Source organism: Phacochoerus africanus, chromosome 8 (assembly GCF_016906955.1).
Source record: "Phacochoerus africanus isolate WHEZ1 chromosome 8, ROS_Pafr_v1, whole genome shotgun sequence".
Taxonomy (NCBI): Eukaryota; Metazoa; Chordata; class Mammalia; order Artiodactyla; family Suidae; genus Phacochoerus; species Phacochoerus africanus.
In genome coordinates this window covers 45,124,958-45,145,263 of record NC_062551.1, presented here as the reverse complement: position 1 = coordinate 45,145,263, position 20,306 = coordinate 45,124,958, and the positions used below count along the sequence as shown (strand labels likewise).

General features: G+C 50.1%; 1 protein-coding gene across 1 annotated transcript; it reads right to left on the bottom strand.

Annotated features, from left to right (window-relative positions):
* Nucleotides 1–9,774: 9,774 nt before the first annotated feature.
* Nucleotides 9,775–19,130, bottom strand: UPK1A (uroplakin 1A). The gene is made up of 7 exons (XM_047791031.1): nucleotides 18,903–19,130; nucleotides 16,530–16,730; nucleotides 13,665–13,739; nucleotides 13,416–13,523; nucleotides 11,993–12,172; nucleotides 10,397–10,480; nucleotides 9,775–10,315 (listed from the first exon to the last, which is right to left on the bottom strand). The coding sequence occupies exons 1-7, from the start codon at nucleotides 18,981–18,983 to the stop codon at nucleotides 10,271–10,273; spliced, it is 774 nt and encodes a 257-aa protein (XP_047646987.1). The 5' UTR covers nucleotides 18,984–19,130; the 3' UTR covers nucleotides 9,775–10,270.
* Nucleotides 19,131–20,306: the final 1,176 nt, after the last annotated feature.

The following is a 20,306-nucleotide window of genomic DNA, read 5'->3' as shown; positions in this document are numbered from 1 at the left end:
ACCCACTGAGCGAGGCCAGGGATTGAACCTGAAACCTCATGGATCCTAGTCGGATTCGTTTCCGCTGCGCCACGACGGGAACTCGTGTTTTGCATTTCTCTATTTCCGTTCGCAGACCATAGGAAAAGACAGTGAGAAATCATGATTCTGTTTCGTGTTTTCAATAGGTTTCTTAGTTGGGCTCAGCGGCGTAGCTGGGTTCAGAAGGGTGTGCAGGGCGACTGCAGCCACCTGCTAGTCACGGCTCAATAACAAAGCAATGGAATCTGGAGAGAAGCCCCTAACTTCTGCAGTGTCCCTCTAGCGCCCTCTACTGACAAGGTCTAACTGCGCGCCAACTGATACATGTGGGAATGTAGAGGCGAATTGGGCCCATGTGAGTGAAGGGGCCCTTGATACTAATACAAATAACAATGATGATAATAGCTAACATTAAATTATCAGTGCTTTCTGGAGCTGTCTTGTGGCTCAGCCGGTTGGGGATCCATGTTGTCCCTGCAGCAGCTCTGGTGGCTGCTGTGGCGGGGGTTCCATCCCTGGTCTGGGAACTTCCACATGCCCTGAGTGTGGCCAAAAAGAAAAAAAGTGCATTCTGTGTCATTTACCTCCGAATTATTAGGAGGAAGATTTACCAGGAGAGGGGATAGTGGTTCTCTCTGCCCACTCCCAACCCCTACCCCCACCCCGCAACACGACACTCCCCCACTTCATCTTTTCCTAGACTTCTGGCCTAAGCCTGCTCTAGGTAACCAACTCCTCCCCTCTCCAAGGCTGGGCTCACTGGCTGGAGCTGACTCCATCCCTGTCCCAAGGCAGGCATGTGCCCCAGGAATGGTCCATCAGCTCTCTCCCCAGCCCCCCACCCTCACCCCTTGGGATGGGGCAACAGGAAACAATCCAGAGGGGCGCATGTCACTGCTGAAAGCTCCCACGTCCGGTCAGCGCACACACATGGTCCTGAAGCTCCCTGCCTCCCTTCCCCCACGAGTTTTTAAAAATTCTTTTATTTTTACATTTTCTTCTTCTCCTGAGCACATATTATCCTCTGACCCATATATGACCCTTATTGACTTTTTCTAGTTCCCTTCTGGAAGGTAAGCCTTATAAAGGGAAAGCTTGAGGTCTGGTTTGCTCCTGGCTGGGTCCCCAGAATCCAGAAGAGTACCTGATACAGATGATAGGCAAGCAATACTATTAGAATGTATGAATGAGTCAATGACAGTCACCCTGGAAAGATATTCACAATTTTACCACCTAGGGGAAGGGCAGGTGCAAACTGGCTCCATAGAGCTTCCTGTGCCTCCAGTCCCTGGGGCATAAGGTATCTGTGACATTGTCTTCGTAAGATAGGCTCTCACCGGATCTGGAAAGTTCAGTTCTTAGAATACTATAGCCCTCGAATACCCAGGACTGAGTCACCATTCTGGAAGACCTTACATAACACAGTAAGCTTTCCCATTTATGGGAGGTTAATCCACATTGGACTCCTGGTTTTCACCCTAACTCAGGATTAGCAAGGTCACATTGGGGAGCCAGCAAAGTCAGTGGCCAGATCTTCCTGAAGAGTATTACTGCCTCTGGATTCCCATCCTTCTTAGAAGTCTGTTTCCTGCTGTCTGCTCTGTCTCTGATCCCGGACGCTTTGAGCTCAGAGGTTCTGAGGAGACCATGGGCAAAAATCCATTTCCAGAGTTCCTGTCGTGGCTCAGTGATAATGAACCTGACTAATATCCATGAGGATGCAGGTTCGATCCCTGGCCTTATTCAGTGGGTTAAGGATCCAGCATTGCCCCCCCCTCCCCATCCCAAAAAATCCATTTCCCTATAAGCTGTGAAACATTTTGGCCAGTACTGATAAAGCCTTGTTTGATCAGTTCAGTGAGTTGGCCATTGGGTAACCTGAACATTTTGAGTTGCTTTCTTTTCTTTTTTTTTTTTTTTAACATTTATTGAGGAACTTTTTTTTTCTTTTTTCCTTTCCTTTTTTTTTTTTTGAATTTTTGCCATTTCTTGGGCCGCTCCTGTGGCATATGGAGGTTCCCAGGCTAAGGATCTAATCGGAGCTGTAGCCGCCAGCCTACTCCAGAGCCACAGCAACGCGGGATCCTAGCCGCCTCTGCAACCTATACCACAGCTCACGGCAACGCTGGACCGAACCTGCAACCTCATGGTTCCTAGTCGGATTCGTTAACCACTGCGCCACGACGGGAACTCCCTTGAGTTGCTTTCTAGTGAATCGTCCTGTTTCCTTGCTTTCATTCCATTCCTCAGTCCTGTGTCATTTCTCCCTGCAATCCACAATGAAGGCATTCTAAAATAATGCCAACCAATAAGAAATTTCTTTTTTTTAATGATTTTTATTTTTTTCCATGACAGCTGGTTTACAGTGTTCTGTCAATTTTCTACTGCACAGCAAGGTGACCCAGTCACACATACACATATACATTCTTTTTTCTCACATCATCATGCTCCATCATAAGTGACTAGATATAGTTCCCAGTGCTACACAGCAGGAACTTGTTGCTTATCCATTCCAAAGGCAATAGTTTGCATCACTCCAAAGGCAATAGTTTGCATCAAAATTTCAAATGACCTTGGGTACTCTGAAAAGATCATGATGCAAGTGTGGGGATGAGTTATTTTAAAAATATTCACCGGAAAAAATATTCATCAATTGTCAAGTTGGGAGTTCCCTTGTGGCACAGTGTGTTAAGGATCTGGCATTGTCACTGCAGGGGCTCAGGTTGTAGTCGTGGCTTGGATTTGATCCCTGGCCTGGGAACTTCCATGCCAGTGTGGCAAAAAAAAGAGAGAGAGAGAAATTGTCAAACCAGATAATCATCCCTGAATTAGGGGAAATTAATCATAAAATAAAACAATTTATAGGAAAGGATGTATCCTGTGCACACACAAACTTTCCCCTTTTTTCTAATTTTTAGGGGTCTACAAATATAGAAACATATATTTGATTTTTTTCAAATAAGCTTCTTTGGGGAAGAATTTCAGATTTACAGAAAAATCACAAAGTTAGTACAGAGAATTCTTGTATACAGTTCACTCAATTTCCTCTCATGTGACCATACTACATAGCTGTGCTATGTTTATCAAAACCAAGAAATTAACACTGGTCCAAGACCTGTAACTAAACTATAGATTTTATTCAGATTGCAGTAGTTTTTCCACTGTCTTGTGCTTTCAGGATGCAATCTAGGATAACACATCCAGTCAGCAAACATCCAGCTTTGTGCTTTTTGTTTTCTTCAATGAACAATTGATCTTGGAAATGCTTTAATATCAGCCAATGAAAATGTAGTTCCCTTTAAACTTAGCTGCACAGCATTTGGTCGTGTGGAAAAGTGACTTAGACAACTAGTTCTCTTCTGCTGGGATTCAGGCTGTTTCTCAGTTCTTGCTTTTCAGTCTTTGCACACACTTGCGAGTGTATGGGCAGGACAGATCCCCAGAGGTGGAATCAGTGGGTCAAAGGGCTATGAGTTTTACATTTTAGTGAATAAGTCAACTTACCCTCGTGGAAGGCATACAAGCAACAGTGAATGTAGTCAGAGGGGCATGCCTGCTTGATTGCTCTGTAACCGTGATTTATTCTTTTCTTTTTTGTTTTCGTTTTTTTGGCCGCGCCAGTGGCCTGTGGAAGTTTCCAGGCCAGGGATTGAACCCACGCCACAGCAGTGACAATGCTGGATCCTTAACCTGTTAAGCCACAGGGGAACTCCTAATTTATTCTTTTCATTCTGTGATCTCCAGCGGTAAAGAGAGCTTGGTTCAGTGGGACAGGAGAGAGAGACAGAGAGAGAAGCTTCGGGAGGTAGCAAGGAGACAAAAGCCATAGGGCCCCTCACTGCCAGGCTGAGGAGCTGGACTTGTGCTGAGGCCACTGGAGAGCCACGGAGGCTTAAAACCCGGATCTAGAGCCTGGACAGATATGGTCATGGAGACTTGCAGTAGAAACAGCCATTGATGGCTCTCTCTCTCTCTCTCTCTCTCTCTCTCTCTCTCTCTCTCTCTCTCGGGTGGTCCCGGGAGCCTCACCCAGCCCTCGTCTCTTTGCTCCTCTCTCACCTACAGGAGTGGGCCTCTGAGAGGAAGGGCCAGGGCAGACAAACCCGTCCTGCTGGCTGAGGCCTGCCTTGGCCAGGCCACCATGGTTGCCACTCCGGCCAAGCAGATATGCGGCCAGATGAAGCCAGAGAGGGGAGTGGCAGATGTGGGACAGAGGTGGAGGCCCGACTACCTGCTGCCCAGAGGCAGCCTTGAGTCCAAGACCCCAGCATCTGACAAAGCCTGTCCTGTCTTAACCACTCAGATAACGTTTGAAAAGTCGGAGCAAAATAATTCATTCTTCAACACTCAGTTCACGTCCTACAGTGACATTTTTATTCATAATTCTTTCTTTTTTTAAATACTCAAAAAAAAATCGAGGCGTTCCCGTTGTGGCTCAGCGGGTTACAAGCAGGAGGATGTGGGTTCAATCCCTGGCCTTGTTCAGTGGGTTAAGGATCTGGTGTTGCCATGAGCTGTGGTGTAGGTCGCAGACACTGCTCGGATCCCGAGCTGCTTGTGGCTGTGGTGTAGGCCGGCAGCTGTAGCTCTGATTTGACCCCTAGCCTGGGAACCTCCATATCCCGCACATGCAGCCCTTAGAAAAAATAAATGAATAAAAAATAAATAAGTAAGTAAAATCTTTCAATCACTACCATCCATCCATCATTCATCTATTTTATTTATACAGGCTACTACCAGAATTGAAAAAACAAGAACCGCTTGTTTGTAATTGTCTGGAGTGGGGGTTAGGGCTTGTCTCTGGTTTCCCAGCTCTGATCTCCCTGAGGCGGCCCAGCGATGAGATTTCTTTAAGCTTCCTTTGTCAGTCACTTATTTGGATCTTACATGAAACAGAAAAGCCTACAGAGGGACCCCAACTCCTCCTGCTTCAGGAACTGCTTATAGGAAATTGGATCACATGCCATTCCATCAGGCAAATTTGAGCTCCACTGTTAAATTGCAATAGCCAGTGAGAGATTGCTGGCCAGACAGGAGTATCTGTCTTCAGGAGCCTGTGGTTGTGTGATTGGAGCCAGCTCTGGGTAGGAGTGTTAAGAAAACTCCAGCTGGATAAATTTGAAGATGGACTTTATTTGATGAGTCATGAATTAGGTAGGATCCCATCTAGCAAATAGAAAGGAGCTCTCTCTCTCTTTTTTCTTTTTAGGGCCTTACTTGCAGCATATGTTAAGTTCCCAGGCCAGGGGTCAAATCTGAGCTGAAGCTGACGACTTGCACCACAGCCACAGCAACACAGAATCCGAACCACATCTGCAACCTATGCTGCAGGCTGTGGCAAAGCCAGATCCTTCACCCACTGAGCAAGGCCAGGGATCGAACCTGCATCCTCATGGATACTAGTCAGGTTCTTAACCCTCTGAACCACAATGGGAACTCCTAGAAAGGGGCTCTCTTTCTTGATTTTTGCAGGAGGACAAAAGCAACAGCCATCACAGACTATTTGGAGAATGCCAAAATGCCTAAGGAATGAAGTCGAAAACCCTTTTGAGAGTCTCCTCTTCCCAAATAACCAAGGTTAACCTTTGGGAGACTTTGTTTTACAATTTTAATGCAAACACACACACATTTATATTTTTATCAGAAAGGCAATCATACTTGGCATGCTTTTTTGTAATCTTCTTTTTTCCCTTAATAATTTCCCAGGTATTTTCCCATGACATTTAATATTCTTTTGCAGTGCGAATTTTTAAAGGGAAAAAGTGATTTTATGACTATCATTGTTCACTAACATTCCTAAAGGACCCTCAGACAAAAAGCATTAGATTAACTCTAACTTATGCTGAGCCGGGGTATTGAACATCACTCAGCAAGAGCACCAAGCATTTTCAAGTATGACTTTCTTTCTCTTTTTTTTGGTCTTTTGTCTTTTTTTTTTTTTTTTTTTTTTTAAGGGCTGCACCTGCGGCAGATGGAGGTTCCCAGGCTAGGGGTCTAATCAGAGCTGTAGCCACTGGCCTACACCACAGCCACAGCGACGCCAGATCCAAGCCGCATCTGTGACCTACACCACAGCTCACGGCAATGCCGGATACTTAACCCAGTGAGAGAGACCAGGGATCGAACCCGAAACCTCATGGCTCCTAGTCAGATTCGTCTCCGCTGTGCCACAATGGGAACTCCAACTTTCATTTTTATTTTATGTTATTTATTTTATTTTTTGGCCATTTGGAAGTTCCAAGGCCAGAGATCGAACCCGCATCACTGCAGTAACAATGCTGGATCCTTAACCTGCTGCACCACCACGAAACTCCCTGACTTGACTTTTTGGTTTGTTTTCTTACTACGTAACCCTTTATTGTATACATATTCCTTTAAAAAATTTTTTTTCATTTAAAGAAATTAGAGCATACTTTGAGGCGTTTCCATTGTGGCTCAGTGGTAACAAACCCGACTGGTATCCATGAGGACATGGGTTCAATACCTGGTCTTGATCAGTGGGTTAAGGATCTAGTGTCTCCATGAGCTGTGGTATAGGTCAATAATGTGGCTTGGATCTCGTGTCGCTATGGCTGTGGTGTAGGCCAGTGGCTTTAACTCTGATTCGAACCCTAGCCTGGGAACCCCCACATGCTTCGGGAGTGGCCCTAAAAAGAGCCAAAAAAAGTATACTTGATTTACAATGTCATGCCAGCTCCTGCTGTACAGCAAAGAGATCCAGTCAGACATATAAATACATTCCTTTTCTTATATATTATTTTCCATCATGGTCTATCCCAAGAGATCGGGTAGAGTTCTCGGGTAGAGTAGAGCAAGAACCTCATTGCTTCTCCAGTCTAAATGTAATAGTTTGCAGCTACTAACCCCAAATCCCCAGATCCCACCCCTTCCCCCCACCTTGGCAACCACAAGTGTGTTCTCTTAGCCTGAATTTACCTTTTTTAAAAATCTTTTTAGGGCCAGACCCACGGCACATGGACATTCCCAGGCAAGGAGTCAAATCAGGGCTATAGCTGCCAGCCTACATCCCAGCCTCAGCAACACTGGATCCTTCCCATGGAGCAAGGCCAGGGGTCGAACCTGTGTCCTCGTGGATACTAGTCAAGTTCTTAACCTGCTGAGCCACAATGGGAACTCCTGACTTTACTTTTCAAAGCACGAATATGCAAGTCATTTGGTACATCCTGGATGATGGAGCCCCAAACATTGGAAACTGGGGCTCACCAGGCACAGTAGCAGCCTTACCTGGCAGTTTATTTTTACATTTGATTCTGATGACACAGGACTGAGAAAATTCCTGATTCATAATGAAAAGATCTTATGGGGTCTGGAGCTCTTAGAAAGCACTGGACCCTAAGCTATGAGGTAGGCAGTTCTAGAAGCCCATTTTATTGAGGGGCACATGGGAGCTCAGAATGTGCTGGGGGTGGTGAGTGCTACCTCTTTGCCTTTCTCAGAGAAACCGAGTCACACACTAGGCCACCGTGAACTTGCTCATGGGGATATACATGAATTTAAAAGTAGATTAGGATGAGAGTTCCCGTCGTGGCTCAGTGGTTAACGAATCCAACTAGGAACCATGAGGTTGCGGGTTTGATCCCTGGCCTCACTCAGTGGGTAAAGGATCTGGCGTTGCCGTGAGCTGTGGTGTAGGTCACAGATGTGGCTCGGATTCCGAGTTGCTATGGCTATCGTGTAGGCCGGTGGCTACAGCTCCAATTAGATCCCTAGCCTGGGAACCTCCATACGCTGCAAGTGCGGCCCTAGAAAAGGCAAAAAAAAAAAAAAGTAGATTAGGATGAAATCCCCCCTTTCCCTGATGTATTTACAACCTGGTCAAATATGTGCTCAGGGAGGGGGTAGATGTTTCATTCCAGACCTGCAGAAAAGCCCGTTAAGCCAGTCGACCTGGAGGGACTCCTACGTGTTAAAATATGGTATGTGTATCATCTACACAGCGTTTCAAAAATTCTGGCTTGAAAAGCAAAGCTGTATCTTGTTTATTAGTTTAGAAACCCCTTTACTAGTTTTTGTTTTTGAAAAGCAGTAGATCATCTTTACAAACCTTTTTTTCAAACATTATAAAGATCCACATGGTGTGAAAATTTCTCTTCCTCTCGGCCCTCCATCCCACACCCCTTCTCAAAGGAATCTGTCAGAAGAATGTATATATGATTTTCATAAAAATGAAATCACTCATGCATATTGTTTCGCTTCTTGCCTTGTTGACTTACAGCAGTGTGTGATGATCTGTGACGCATCTATACGCTGGAATACTTTGCAACAGTTTGTTTTGTTTTGTTTTGTTTTGCCATTTCTTGGGCTGCTCCTGCAGCATATGGAAATTCCCAGGCTAGGGGTCAAATCGGAGCTGTAGCCGCTGGCCTACGCCAGAGCCACAGCAACGAGGGATGCGAGCCGAGTCTGCAACCTACACCACAGCTCATGGCAAGTCAGATCCTTAACCCACTGAGCAAGGCCAGGGATCGAACCCACAACCTCATGGTTCCTAGTCAGATTCGTTAACCACTGAGCCATGACGGGAACTCCTATTGCAGATTTTTTAAAATGCATATATATATATAGGCTGTTGGGCAAATGAGTGTATGAATGTGTTGTTGTTGTTTCATTGTTTTATTTTTGGCCAAGCCTATGGCATGTGGAAGTTCCTGCCCCAGGGATCGGCCCCGAGCCACAGCCGCAATCCAAGCCACTGCAGTGACAATTCACGATCCTTAAACTGCTGCACCACCAGAGATCCTAAAAGTATATTTTAAAAAGCTGACACCCGAGTTCAGCATTTGCGGACCATCTGCAAACCAATGGAGTACATGAGGACTCTGAGAAATTTCATTTAATGGGGAAGGAAGCCACGCTCTCCTTGCAGAGCCTAATTGCTGTAAAATGGCCAAAGTGGGGGGCCTGCTTCAGAGCCGACAAAACAGCAATGATGAGATTCTTAAACTCTTTGCTCTCACATACCCCTTAGTGTACTTGCTGGAAACCTTTTTTTTTTTGCATTTTTTAGGGCCACACTTGCAACATGGAAGTGCCCAGGCTAGGGGTCGAATTGGAGCTGCAGCTGCCAGCCTACATCACAGCCACAGCAGCACCAGATCTGAGCCATGTCTGTGACCTACACTACACAGCTCATGGCAACACCGGATCCTTAACCCGCTGAATGAGGCCAGGGATCAAACCCGAGTCCTCACGGATACCAGTCAGATTTGTTTCCTCTGCACCATGACGGAAATTCCCTTGCCAGAAGCTTTAGTCCCCAGTAGGTCTGTCACCTGTACTGGCCCAGCAGCCCTGCACTCTGACTTTCCCTTGATAAACAACCCCCCTTCCCAACACCACCTCAGGATGTCTCCTTAGCAGGAGTGGTAACCCAGGTGCCCTCTCTTCCCCAACTGAAGCGGGGGCCCAGAACCTAAACCAAGACAGTGAGCTTTAATCCCTGACCTTGGCAAAAGCTATTGAGAAAGAGGCCCTTTCTTGCTGCTGTGTTTCTTAGCAATAAGGATATGTCTTGGTGTCGCCAGAGATATCCTGCCAGAGAATGAAGCAGGTTTCCTGGAAACCTAGCTTGAACCCCTGGATCCAGACATGCCTGAAGCCAGCCCTACTGGCTCAGTTACATCAGCCGATACATTCCATTTTATGTTTCAGTCAGTGCCAGTTGGGCTTCTGCTACTTTCAGTGGAAGAGTTCTTATTCATTCGCCTTTGCCTCGGAAGAAAACAAGTCAACTCGTTCAAGCAGTATTTATTGACTATCCATGCACAGCCCTGTGCCAGGAGAAGCTGGGGACAAAAACTGACCATAACCGAGCTTGTCCCTCCCCTCAGGGCAGTCCCAGGCTATCAGAGCTTAAATAGACAATCACAAACTATTCAGTGATGACAGCGACATCCATCACGAAGGAGGAGCTCAGGGACTAGGAAAGAGGCATCTGTGAACAGGGTGTTGTCACTGGGGAAGGGCCACCCCCCAAAGACAGGACTTCGAGTTGACAATGAAAGATGGGCCAGGAATCAGCCAAGAGAAATGAAATTAAGGGCTGAGTCCTTGCACACATGTCCAGGGGTTTCAGGGCACCCCAACTCCCAGCAGGGCTCAGCAACCTGCTAAAATATCTTCCGAGCGGAGGGTGGGAAGGGGAGAGCGGAGGCGGCCATCTCCGCGGGAGGAAGCAGAAGCAGGAAGAGGAGGCCAAGGTGCGCGCATGGCTTTCCCTTCTTGTTCCTCACAATGTGGTGTAGAAATACATGGCTATCAGCATCACCGGGAGCTGGAGAGGAGGCCATCAGGTGAGGGGTGCTCCAGCCACACACCCACATCCCACCCACCCCGGAGGCTCCCTGCTTCTCACCGTCCACATCAGGATGGCAAACCCAAACCACGAGATGCCCCATGTGTAGCTGTCGATGGCGTGGCTGATGTGTTCGAAGCAGCCCTGGGCAGCGGGGAAATGAGCGGTGGAGAAAACACCCAGGGAGGCTGGCTGCTGAAAGTCACTTCCTGTGACTTATCTTACCTTGCGGATCACCATGGGTGGGGGTTTCTCACCATGGGGTTCATGGAAGCATCTCCCTCCCTGGGTGGTTTCAAGGGGCCAGGGCTGTGACATAAACCCAGGAGGCCCTGCACTAGCAGGTGCCATCCGGATGGTGGTCATGGCATTCTGAGGGTGATCTGGTTTAGAGCCGGCTTTCCATGCTGCCTCCAAGTTCCCAGGGTTTGAAATATGCCTTTAGGTTAGCCCAGTTCCAAGACCTTTCCTCATTTAGCGGTGGGGCAGCGTGGGGCCAGAGTCCCAAACTGGTCACCCCCATGTGGACCCCTGCTTGGCCCAACTTGGCAGCGGCCAAGAACGAAGGTTCTGGAGTCAGGGAGGACAGAGCTGGGGGCCACCTCTGCCAGTTGTTGGCTCTGGGGCCTGGGTATGATTCTGAGCCTCCGAGCCTCAGTTTTCCCATATATGAAATGGCCATGTGGACAGCCCTGCCCTCCCAAAGCGGATTCTGTGAGATAAAGCGTGGAAGCACTTGTAAGCACTCTGCACAGAGCTGGGGCTAAGGAACGGCTGGCGACTCTGAGGGCGATGATGGTCTGTCCACAGGCCCCCCTCTCCATGACACCTGAGCTAAGGCAGGCTGCTCAGGGGCCCCCAGGCAGCCAAGGGCAGCCAGTGGGACCCCTGGGACAGTTCTCCTCCTAATCTAACCTCCTCTATTTCCCTCTGTGCCTCTGCACCTGGAATTAAAGCACCTGGTTGGGGCCTGACCACCTGAACTCACGCCCTGCTCCATCCCTCACTAGGGAGGTTCAGCACCTGTAAAACGGGACAGTTATAACCTCGACCTCATAAGGCTGTGGTGAGAATTTCATTAGGTAAAAACTTCAAGCACCTAGAAGGAGGCTTGTGCAACAAAAATAAATGGCTGTTATTGATGCTGTGCCACTGCTACTGTTGCTCTTATCCCCAGACAACCTGGGAAAAGTTTCAGGTGCCAGGTCTGGATCAGACAGAGCTGGCGTGTCCCCCTGACTTGCAGAGGGAGGGAGGGAGGGCTGGAGAGCTGAAAGAGCCAAAGGGGTCGTGGCTCAGTGGGTTATAAACCCAACTAGTATCCATGAGGATGTGGATTCGATCCCTGGCCTCTCTCAGTAGGTTAAGGACCTGGCATTGCTGAGGTTACAGATGGGGCTCGGATCTGGCATTGCTGCGGCTGCAGCTCCAATTCAACCCCTAGCCTAGGAACTTCCTTATGCCAGGGGTGTGGCCCTAAAAAAGACAGGGGAAAAACAAACAAAAAAAAAGAGCCAGAGGGAGGGGAGAGAAAAAGCCAGACGGGGGTGTATGTGGGGTGGGGGATGACAGAAAGACAGTGGGAGGGAGGAAGCTGTTGCAGGACCAGGTAGGGCCAGATAGACAGCCAGACAGAGCAGGGAGGGGGAGACACACCTTGGTGAACAGGTAATCCAAGTGGCCCAGGCGGCAGCCCTCTTCATTGATGGGGATGAAGTTGCCAGTCCGTCGACAGCACAGTGGCGGCCAAGGGAACACCACCTCCGGGGTGGAGGCCCGGAAGGCCGATGTGAAGTTCACCCAGTCCATGGGACCTGAGGTGCCGCAGCACTCTTGCTGGAGAGAGAGGCGGGGGTCAGGGGGGATCCAGCTCAGAGAGGACAGCCGTTCCCCTGAGGTCACACAGCGGAAGAAGGATGGGGTTGGCCTGCCCTGCAGTGGGGCCCAACTTCCCCATGCCCTGGGTCTCAAAGACAGGCAGAGGTGTCTGTGTGAGCACAGGGCAAAAGGTACTTTTTCCAGCGCCTGAGGCTGATGGGGGTTTGGATTACACCCACGCCCGTGATACATTTTTTTAAAATTTTGGAATTAGTGGTCAACAAGGCCTGATATGAATGACACCAAAAGGCAGATTTTTGGCTTCTCTTGGGTGCTGTGGGTGTTTAATTTGTGGCTCTTTCAAACCGGGGTTCCAGGAGTTCTTGTCGTGGCTCAGCGGTTAATGAACCTGACTAGCATCCATGAGGATGTGGGTTCAATCCCTAGCCTCGCTCAGTGGGTTAAGGATTCAGCATTGCCATGAGCTGTGGTGTAGGTTGCAGATGCAGCTCAGATCCTGTATTGCTGTGGCTCTGGCGTGGGCCGGCGACTGCAGCCCCGATTTGACCCTTAGCCTGGGAACCTCCATATGCCACGGGTACAACCTTAAAAAGACAAACAAATTAAAAACAAAAAAACCTGGGTTCCAATCTGGTTAGCTGTGTGAACCAAACTGGGACCTCAGTTCCCTTGGGTCATCAATATTCTCCTCTTGTGCCGCCGTATCCCGCTGGGTTTAATGAGGAATGTGGCTTCTTACCGGCAGCCTGGGTTTGGGTCCTTCTGGTTCTGTTGACCTACCAGCTGTGTAGCCCCGTGCTAGCCCTCAACCTCCTGCCTCCATTTCGTCATCGCTAAAGCGCTAAAGCGCTGATCTCCCTTATGGGCTGTTGCGAGGATTCAAAAAGCTTGACAGTGTTTGGGAAAGTGATAAATACAAGATAGAGCTCTTTAATGTGTGTGGTTGTTACTCTTATCGTTATTATTAAGGCAGCACATGCAATGGTGAAGAGCAGGGGCTCTGGATCCAGGCTGCCAGGGTTTCCATGCCAGCTCTGCCCTTGACCAGCCAGATGACCCTGAACAAGGGACTTTTCTTCTCTGGGTCTGTTTTCAACTGGAAAATGGTGATGACCAGAGCCCCTCCCTCATAAGAAGCACATGAGTGGATATCATCTACCAGTGGGCATCTGGGGAGCCCTATCTACCTCGGGGGCCCCGGGTCCTCCAGCCGCCCCCCCCCTCCCCCACCCTTGGTCACCTCAATCATGACGCGGTCCCAGAGGCGGGTCAGTTCCCGGCCCTGGTCCGAATCTGCACTGTAGAAGGTCAGCATCTGCTTGGTGATCAGGGACGGGTTGGACACCATCTGCAGAGGGCAGGGAAGGGCAGGGTCCAGCGGGGCTGGGTGAGGAGAGACGGCCCTCCACCCTCAGCCCCAGATTCTCACCAACTCCTCCCCCCACAAGCCACGCCCTCTGCCGCCCCCACACGCCCCCGCCCAACTCACGTAGTCTCGGTGGGTGTAGGACGTGATGCAGGAGGCGCACTCGAAGATGTAGACGATGAGCATGAGCACCAGGTACTAGAAGCAGAGGGAGGGAGGGAGAGACAGAGGTACAGCTTCGTCAGGGCACAGCCCTTGAAGCCACACCGCTCCAGGGATGGATCCGTGGATAAAAATGCAATTAAAAAAAAAAAAGTTTGGAGTTCCCTGGTGGCTCAGCGGGTTAAGGATCCGGCAGCGTCACTGCTTGGGTCGCTGCTATGGTGCAATGGGATTGGCAGTGTCTCTGGAGCGCTGGGTCGAAGGTTCCATACCCAGCTGGCACAGTGGGTTAAGGATCTGACGGCAGCTGCGGCATAGATCACAACTGTGGCTCAGATCTGATCCCTGGCCTGGGAACACCACAGTCCACAGGGTAGCTAAAAAAAAAAAAAAAACAACCCAAACCTAAAAACTAAACCCCCTCAAAAAACAAAAAATCAAATATCTACTTGGTCGCTATACAGGTGTTCACTGTGCAAGTATTTCCCCTTTTGAGTATATTGAATTTTTTAATAATAAAATGTGGGGGGAAATAAAATCAACAAAACCATATGTAAAGTACTCCCCAAGGTTAACTAATAGGCTTGCATGCAGTAACATGAATGTCTACTGCAGAAAAGAAAGAAAGAAGGACATTATCAAGACAACCAGGGACATTTGAACACACACTGGGTATTGGAAATTAGCTACGAGTGGACTAGGGTGAATTTTGCAGGATGTGCCTGGGGTATGGTAGTTGTGCAAACAGCAACAACAACAAAAACCACCTAAAAAAGCTATTTGATTGGTGTTTAATGAAAATGATTTTACTGCTCCTCAGCTGTCCTCACCCTTCACCCTTAAAGCAATGGGTGGGGGGTGGGGGGTGGATTTGCCAACTCCACTGCCAAGACCACACGATGTGGTCCAACACGCCTGGCTGCTTTCAAACAACATCCTTATTGCTCAGAGAAATGCACACTCAAATATTTACAGGTAAGTGACCTGGTGTCTGGAATGTGCTTCAAAATCCCCCCAGGAGAGAAAAATGCGGGCAGGCAGAGGGTGGGGTAGAGGAGGTGGCACTGGCCAGTCCGCGGGTGATATTGTTGAAACCAGGTGATAGGTGCATTCATCCCACTCTAGGCTGTTTGAAATTTCCCATAGTAATTTTTAAAAGATTCTGTGTCTTCGTTAATGACAAAACAAGAGACAGACAACAGACATTTTTCCTTTTATAAGTTGAGTGAACTTTTAAGGTTTTGGTTAAATTGTTATGCCAGATAATTAAATGCATGAAAGGAAAAAAGAAGGAAAGGAAAAGAGCCTTTCCATGACTGCATCTTTTTTTTTCTGCTTTTTTTTAGGGCCACACCTGCAGCATATGCAGGTTCCCAGCCTAGGTCGAATCCATCACAGCTGCAGCAACGTGTCTGCAACCTACACCACAGCTCACAGCAACACCGGTTCCCCAACTCACTGAGCAAGGCCAGGGATAGAACATGCGTCTCCATGGTTACTAGTTGGGTTTATTACCACAGAGCCACTATGGGAACTCAGGAACTTCCATGGCTACATCTTATTCATAGCAAAGCCAAAGTCCTTACCAAGGCTCCCGGTCCCAGCTGATTGTCTCACCTCCCCTCTCCCCGGCTTACTGCCCTGCCCACCCTGCACTGTTCTCCTCCCAGACCGCCCTCAGCTCCTCTCTGTCACCCCCACCCCCACTTGGCTTCAGCCACGCTGTACTCCAGTCCTCTCACCTTTGCTCTTACTGTTCCCTCCACTGGAATGCTTTTCCTGCAGATACGCAGGCTGCTCACTCCCTTCCTCCCCCACTACCACCCAGTCTTCGCTTTCTCTGACTGCCCTTCCCCAGCTCCCTTCCCTGGTCACTGCCTCCCCCTCCCCCTAGGCAAGGGCCTTTATGCTTTGCTCAGTAGATAGCCCAGTGCCTAGCATGGGCTTTGGCACATGGTTCTTGCTCAATAAACTTGTGGATCAAATCAGTAGCTGCTCCTGGGAATCCAAAAGGCCCTCGGCCGTGGAGGAAGCCAAGGGTTGGCTCTGTGTCCGTGGGGCTAGGATTGGAATCCCTGCTCTCCCTCTCAGCTGGGCTCTTGGCCTCTTTGAACCTCAGTTTCCTCGTCTGGTCAATGGGTAGAGAAACACTTAACTTCTGTGAGGATGGAAGGAGCTCATCTTCTAAACAGCCCGGCCTAGTGTCAGGCCCATGAAAGGGACTTGGAGAGTGTGGCCTATTGCCGTGGGCAGAGATTAAGAGCACAGGCCCGAGCGCTGCAGTGCTCAGGTTTAAATCCTAGCTCTGTCACTCACTTGCTATGCCACCCTGGATAAGTGGATTCACTTCTCTGAGCCTCAGTTTCAAGTCTTATCAAATGGGCTCATGATGCTGCTGATGAGGATGATGATGGGTTGTGAGGAACAAACAAACTAATCTACATGGAGTTTGTAGGATGTAATGAGTGCTCATTAAATCGTAGCTGTGTTATTATTATTGTCCAGCTCATCCAGCTCACAAGCACAGACCCCGGAGACCAACCAGCTGTGGTTCAGATCTCAGACCTGCAACTCAAGAGCCATCCTCCTGTGCAGAGCTTCCTCCCCTGCCTCCCAAGCCCTGGTTTTCTCTGTAAGATGAGGGTAAGAGCTGAGCCTCAGTTACTAAGTGCCAGGCAGATGACATGAAATGACTGTCACGAGGCCTGAGTGTGGAGCCGTGCTGACCGTACTCTAGCGGCTGGGGTGTGGTCGTCATTGTGAATCTGTGAAGATGATCTTTGCGCCCAGCGAGCCCCTCCCCATCCCGTCCTCCCAGGGCCTCACCGTGAGGATCATGGAGCGGCGGCGGCAGAGCGCTGCGCCCACCCCAAAGCTGGCCACCACGAAGAAGGAGAAGCCGCAGAAGATGGCGATCCAGGCGCCAGCGAAGACGTCGTCCTTGCCTGAGATGCCCATCAGCGGGTACACGCGGTACTGGTCGGCTGTCACCCATATCGTTTCAGCAAACAGGGCCAGGCCTGACAACTGGACAGGGCAGCTGGTTAGCGAGGCCTGTGCAGGGGCAGCTGCCTCAGCAGCATGAGTCCCCGTGAGCCAGTGCCCTCCCCGTTCTGAGCCCCCTCTGCCACATCGGTAAGAAGGACAAGAAACTGGGTGACAAAGACACCCCTTCCGTGAACAGGCATGAGGCTGGGCAGGAGGCCAGAAGGGAACGGAGGCCCCAGCCAGACCCCTGGCCCCTACCCACTCCCCAGGTGCCAGGGTTTTTGAGGAGATGCTACATGCAAAGCCTGGAGAATGTGATTGGCACCAAGGAGGTGCTGGGTACCCGCCTTTGCTGAAGAGTGTGGCTACCTCCTGAGGAGGGGAATCTGGCCATGGCAGGAATAATTACAAATGTATCAACTCTGTGGTCCAGCAATTCTACCTGCGGGAGTCAATCCTACAGACACAGCTGCCCATGCAGCAGATATCACAAATGCACAGGGTTATTCCCTGCAGCACTGCATGTAAGCAACTGGGATGCCACACAGCGGAGCACTGTGCAGTTGTGGAAAAGGGCAGGGAGGCTGAGGACCCATCTGGAGTGACCCACAGACAACGTAAGCAGGAAGAAATGGGAGGCATGGAACAGGATGCGGAATGAGCTACATTTTGGACAAAAAAAGGGGAGAAAATAGATAACAAGAGTAGAAAATAGGAGTTCCCGTCGTGGCGCAGTGGTTAACAAATCCAACTAGGAACCATGAGGTTGCGGATTCGGTCCTTGGCCTTGCTCATTTGGTTAATGATCCGGCATTGCCGTGAGCTGTGGTTGCAGACGCGGCTCGGATCCAGCATTGCTATGGCTCTGGTGTAAGCTGGTGGCTGCAGCTCCGATTCAACCCCTAGCCTGGGAACCTCCATATGCCGAGGGAGCGGCCCAAGAAATAGCAAAGAAAAAAGACAAAAAAAAAGTAGAAAATAGGTATACATGTTCCTTTTCCTATATTTGCTTAAAGAAATATTGGAGAGGAGTTCCCTGGTGGCTCATCGGGTTGAGGACCTGGTGCTGTCACTGCTGTGGCTCAGGTTCAGTCCCTGGCCCGGGAACTTCTGCATGCCACCAGTGTGGCATATATATATATGAGAAACTAAAAATCTGGCTACCTATAGTGATGGAGAACAAGGTGAGAAGGTGAGAGGAAGACCTCAACGGATACCTTTGCCAAAAATCAGACTACCAGTCATAGAGTACTTACTGTCTGCCAGGCATTGGTCCTTGAAACTGCTTTCTGTGCACTAAGCACTGTTGTTACCAGCTGTCCTGGCTAGTGCTGTGGCCACTGCAGAGAGCAACCATGTGTGCCAAACTCTGGCCAAAGCACAAATCCACTAACTCATTTTCTCCTCTCAGCACACCTACTGTATCTCCATCTTACAGATGAGGACACTGAGGCTCCAGGTCCTACAATAGAAGGTGACAAAGCTGAGATTTGAACCCAGGTTGTCTGGCTCCGGAGCCAGGTACAAGAATCACATACTTGGAGTTCCCGTCATGGCTCAGTGGTTAACGAATCCGACTAGGAACCATGAGGTTGTGGGTTCAGTCCCTGGCCTTGCTCAGTGGGTTAAGGATCCGGCGTTGCCGTGAGCTGTGGTGTAGGTTGCAGACAAGGCTCGGATCCCGAGTTGCTGTGGCTCTGGCATAGGCCGGTGGCTACAGCTCCGATTGGACCCCTAGCCTGGGAACCTCCATATGCTGCGGGAACGGCCCAAAGAAATAGCAAAAAGACAAAAAAAAAAAAAAAGAAAAGAAAAAGACAAAAAGAATCACAAAATTAAAAGGCATTGTTGTTATTCATTACTGTGGGCTCCCTGTGTGCCAAGCAGGCATGTCAGGTCCAGATCACACTCATGATGATATCTGGCACTTGTCAAGCACTTTTTCAGAGCTGAGGGTCATACGTGGACTAATTCACACAACAATGCCCAGAGTGAGTACATGATAGATGGGGAAATAGGCAGAGAGAAGTCAGATCACTTGCTCAAGATCACACCACTGGGGAGAAGAGCTGGGATTTTCTGAGCCAGATGGCATTGGCCATCAGGGGAATCCTGGGCCCCCAGCCACCTGACTCCCAGCCTCAGGACCACCCCCTCCTTCTCACCCTCACACTGGGCTCCTGGCAATGTGGGGGGGGGGGGTTGTCTCACCAGAATAATGATGTTGCCCACGACCAGCAGACCCACCACAACCGGAGACCCCTTCTCCCTCTCTGCTGCCGCAGAAGCCATCGTCCTGCCTGGGACACCGGAGCAGGGGTAAGGCCAGGGAGAGGCCAAGAGGGGAGGGAGGGCCCAGCCGGACCCACTGCTCCCCTTCCGTATCCCAGCTAATAGGGGCTGCTCTCAGCTTTCTGCTGGGCCCAGGCTGGTAGCCAGTGAGCCCAGCCTCCCGCAACGCTGGCAGTGGGCCATTTTACAGAAGAGGAAACGGAGGCTCAGGTGGAGCAGTCACCAGCCAGAGCTCAGGGCTGGCCTTCCCTGAGCCTCAGACCCCCTCAACTCCCCCTGCCCATGCAGAGTGCCAGCACCCCCTCCTCACCTTCTCCGCCGGGAGCCTCTCTGGGTGGCCCCTCCCACAGCGGCTCCCTATATATGCCCAGGCCCCTCCTTGGGCCAGTTTCCTGGAAGCGGGGAGGGTGTCCGGACCAGGGGATGAGAGGGAAGCGGGCTGACCAGTAGAGAACAGCTTTATGAGGCACCCCCTCTCTGCAAGTGATTTATAGACCTGAAATTCCAGATTGTGCTATCTATTTGGCAGGGTGAAGTGCAGTGACCTCTGGTCCCCAGTCTGTCAGGGTGGAGGGGGCGGTGTAGGAGAGTGAATGTCCTGGTCCCCCCCCCCCCCCCGCCAGTGTCTCTCCTTAGGACTAGAGCCTTCCTGGAGGGCGAGGAGAGATCGAAGTCAAACCCGCACTTGACTCCTGAAGCCCAGAACTGCCTCCTTGGCTGGGGGCTCTAGCCTCTCCAAGACCGGGAGGCCAGCAGAGGAGGGCGGCTGGAGGAGGCAGGGATTTGGGGGAGGGAGGCATGTGGGATGGATGCTTGGAATGTTGATGCTCAGGCTCTGGGTTGAGGAGGAGAATGGAAGGAGGGGGCTGTGTGAGAGAATTTTGAGAAGAGAGTTCAATGAGCAAAGGGTGGGGGCGGGGGAGTGTGCTAGAAAAAGGGACTGAATGGGCCTGGTGGGAGAAAAGTGCCCCCCACCACCACACACACGACGCATGGACAAAGCAGGGTCAGAGCGAGGAGCTGTGGGTGGGAGTGTCTTCATTCTGTGGAATCAAAGAGGCCTAGGTTCAAATCCCAGTTCCACCTACTCCGTACAGCGGGACCTGGTGTGTGCATTTGCTCATCTGCAGAATGGGTACCATCAGATCATTTTCCAGGTCAGTGGTGGGAACGGAGCGCAGAGACGTCTGCAAAGTATGTCTTCTGGCCACGGGTGCAGCTCGAGGCTTCACCTCACCAGCTGCGCAGTCGAGAGGCCCAAGGTCCCTCTAATGCTGCCCTCTAGTGGCACAAGGCTGATTCCGCAGGCGAAGACGGTTGGCT

Coding starts and splice junctions, on each gene's coding strand:
- UPK1A (XM_047791031.1), bottom strand. CDS start 18,983: ATGGCTTCTGCGGCAGCAGAGAGGGAGAAGGGGTCTCCGGTTGTGGTG. Junction 16,731..18,902: donor TGGGCAACATCATTATTCTG/GTGAGACAACCC, acceptor TGCCCTGTCCAG/TTGTCAGGCCTGGCCCTGTT. Junction 10,481..11,992: donor TGGATTACCTGTTCACCAAG/GTGTGTCTCCCC, acceptor CCCGCTGCCCAG/GGCTGCTTCGAACACATCAG.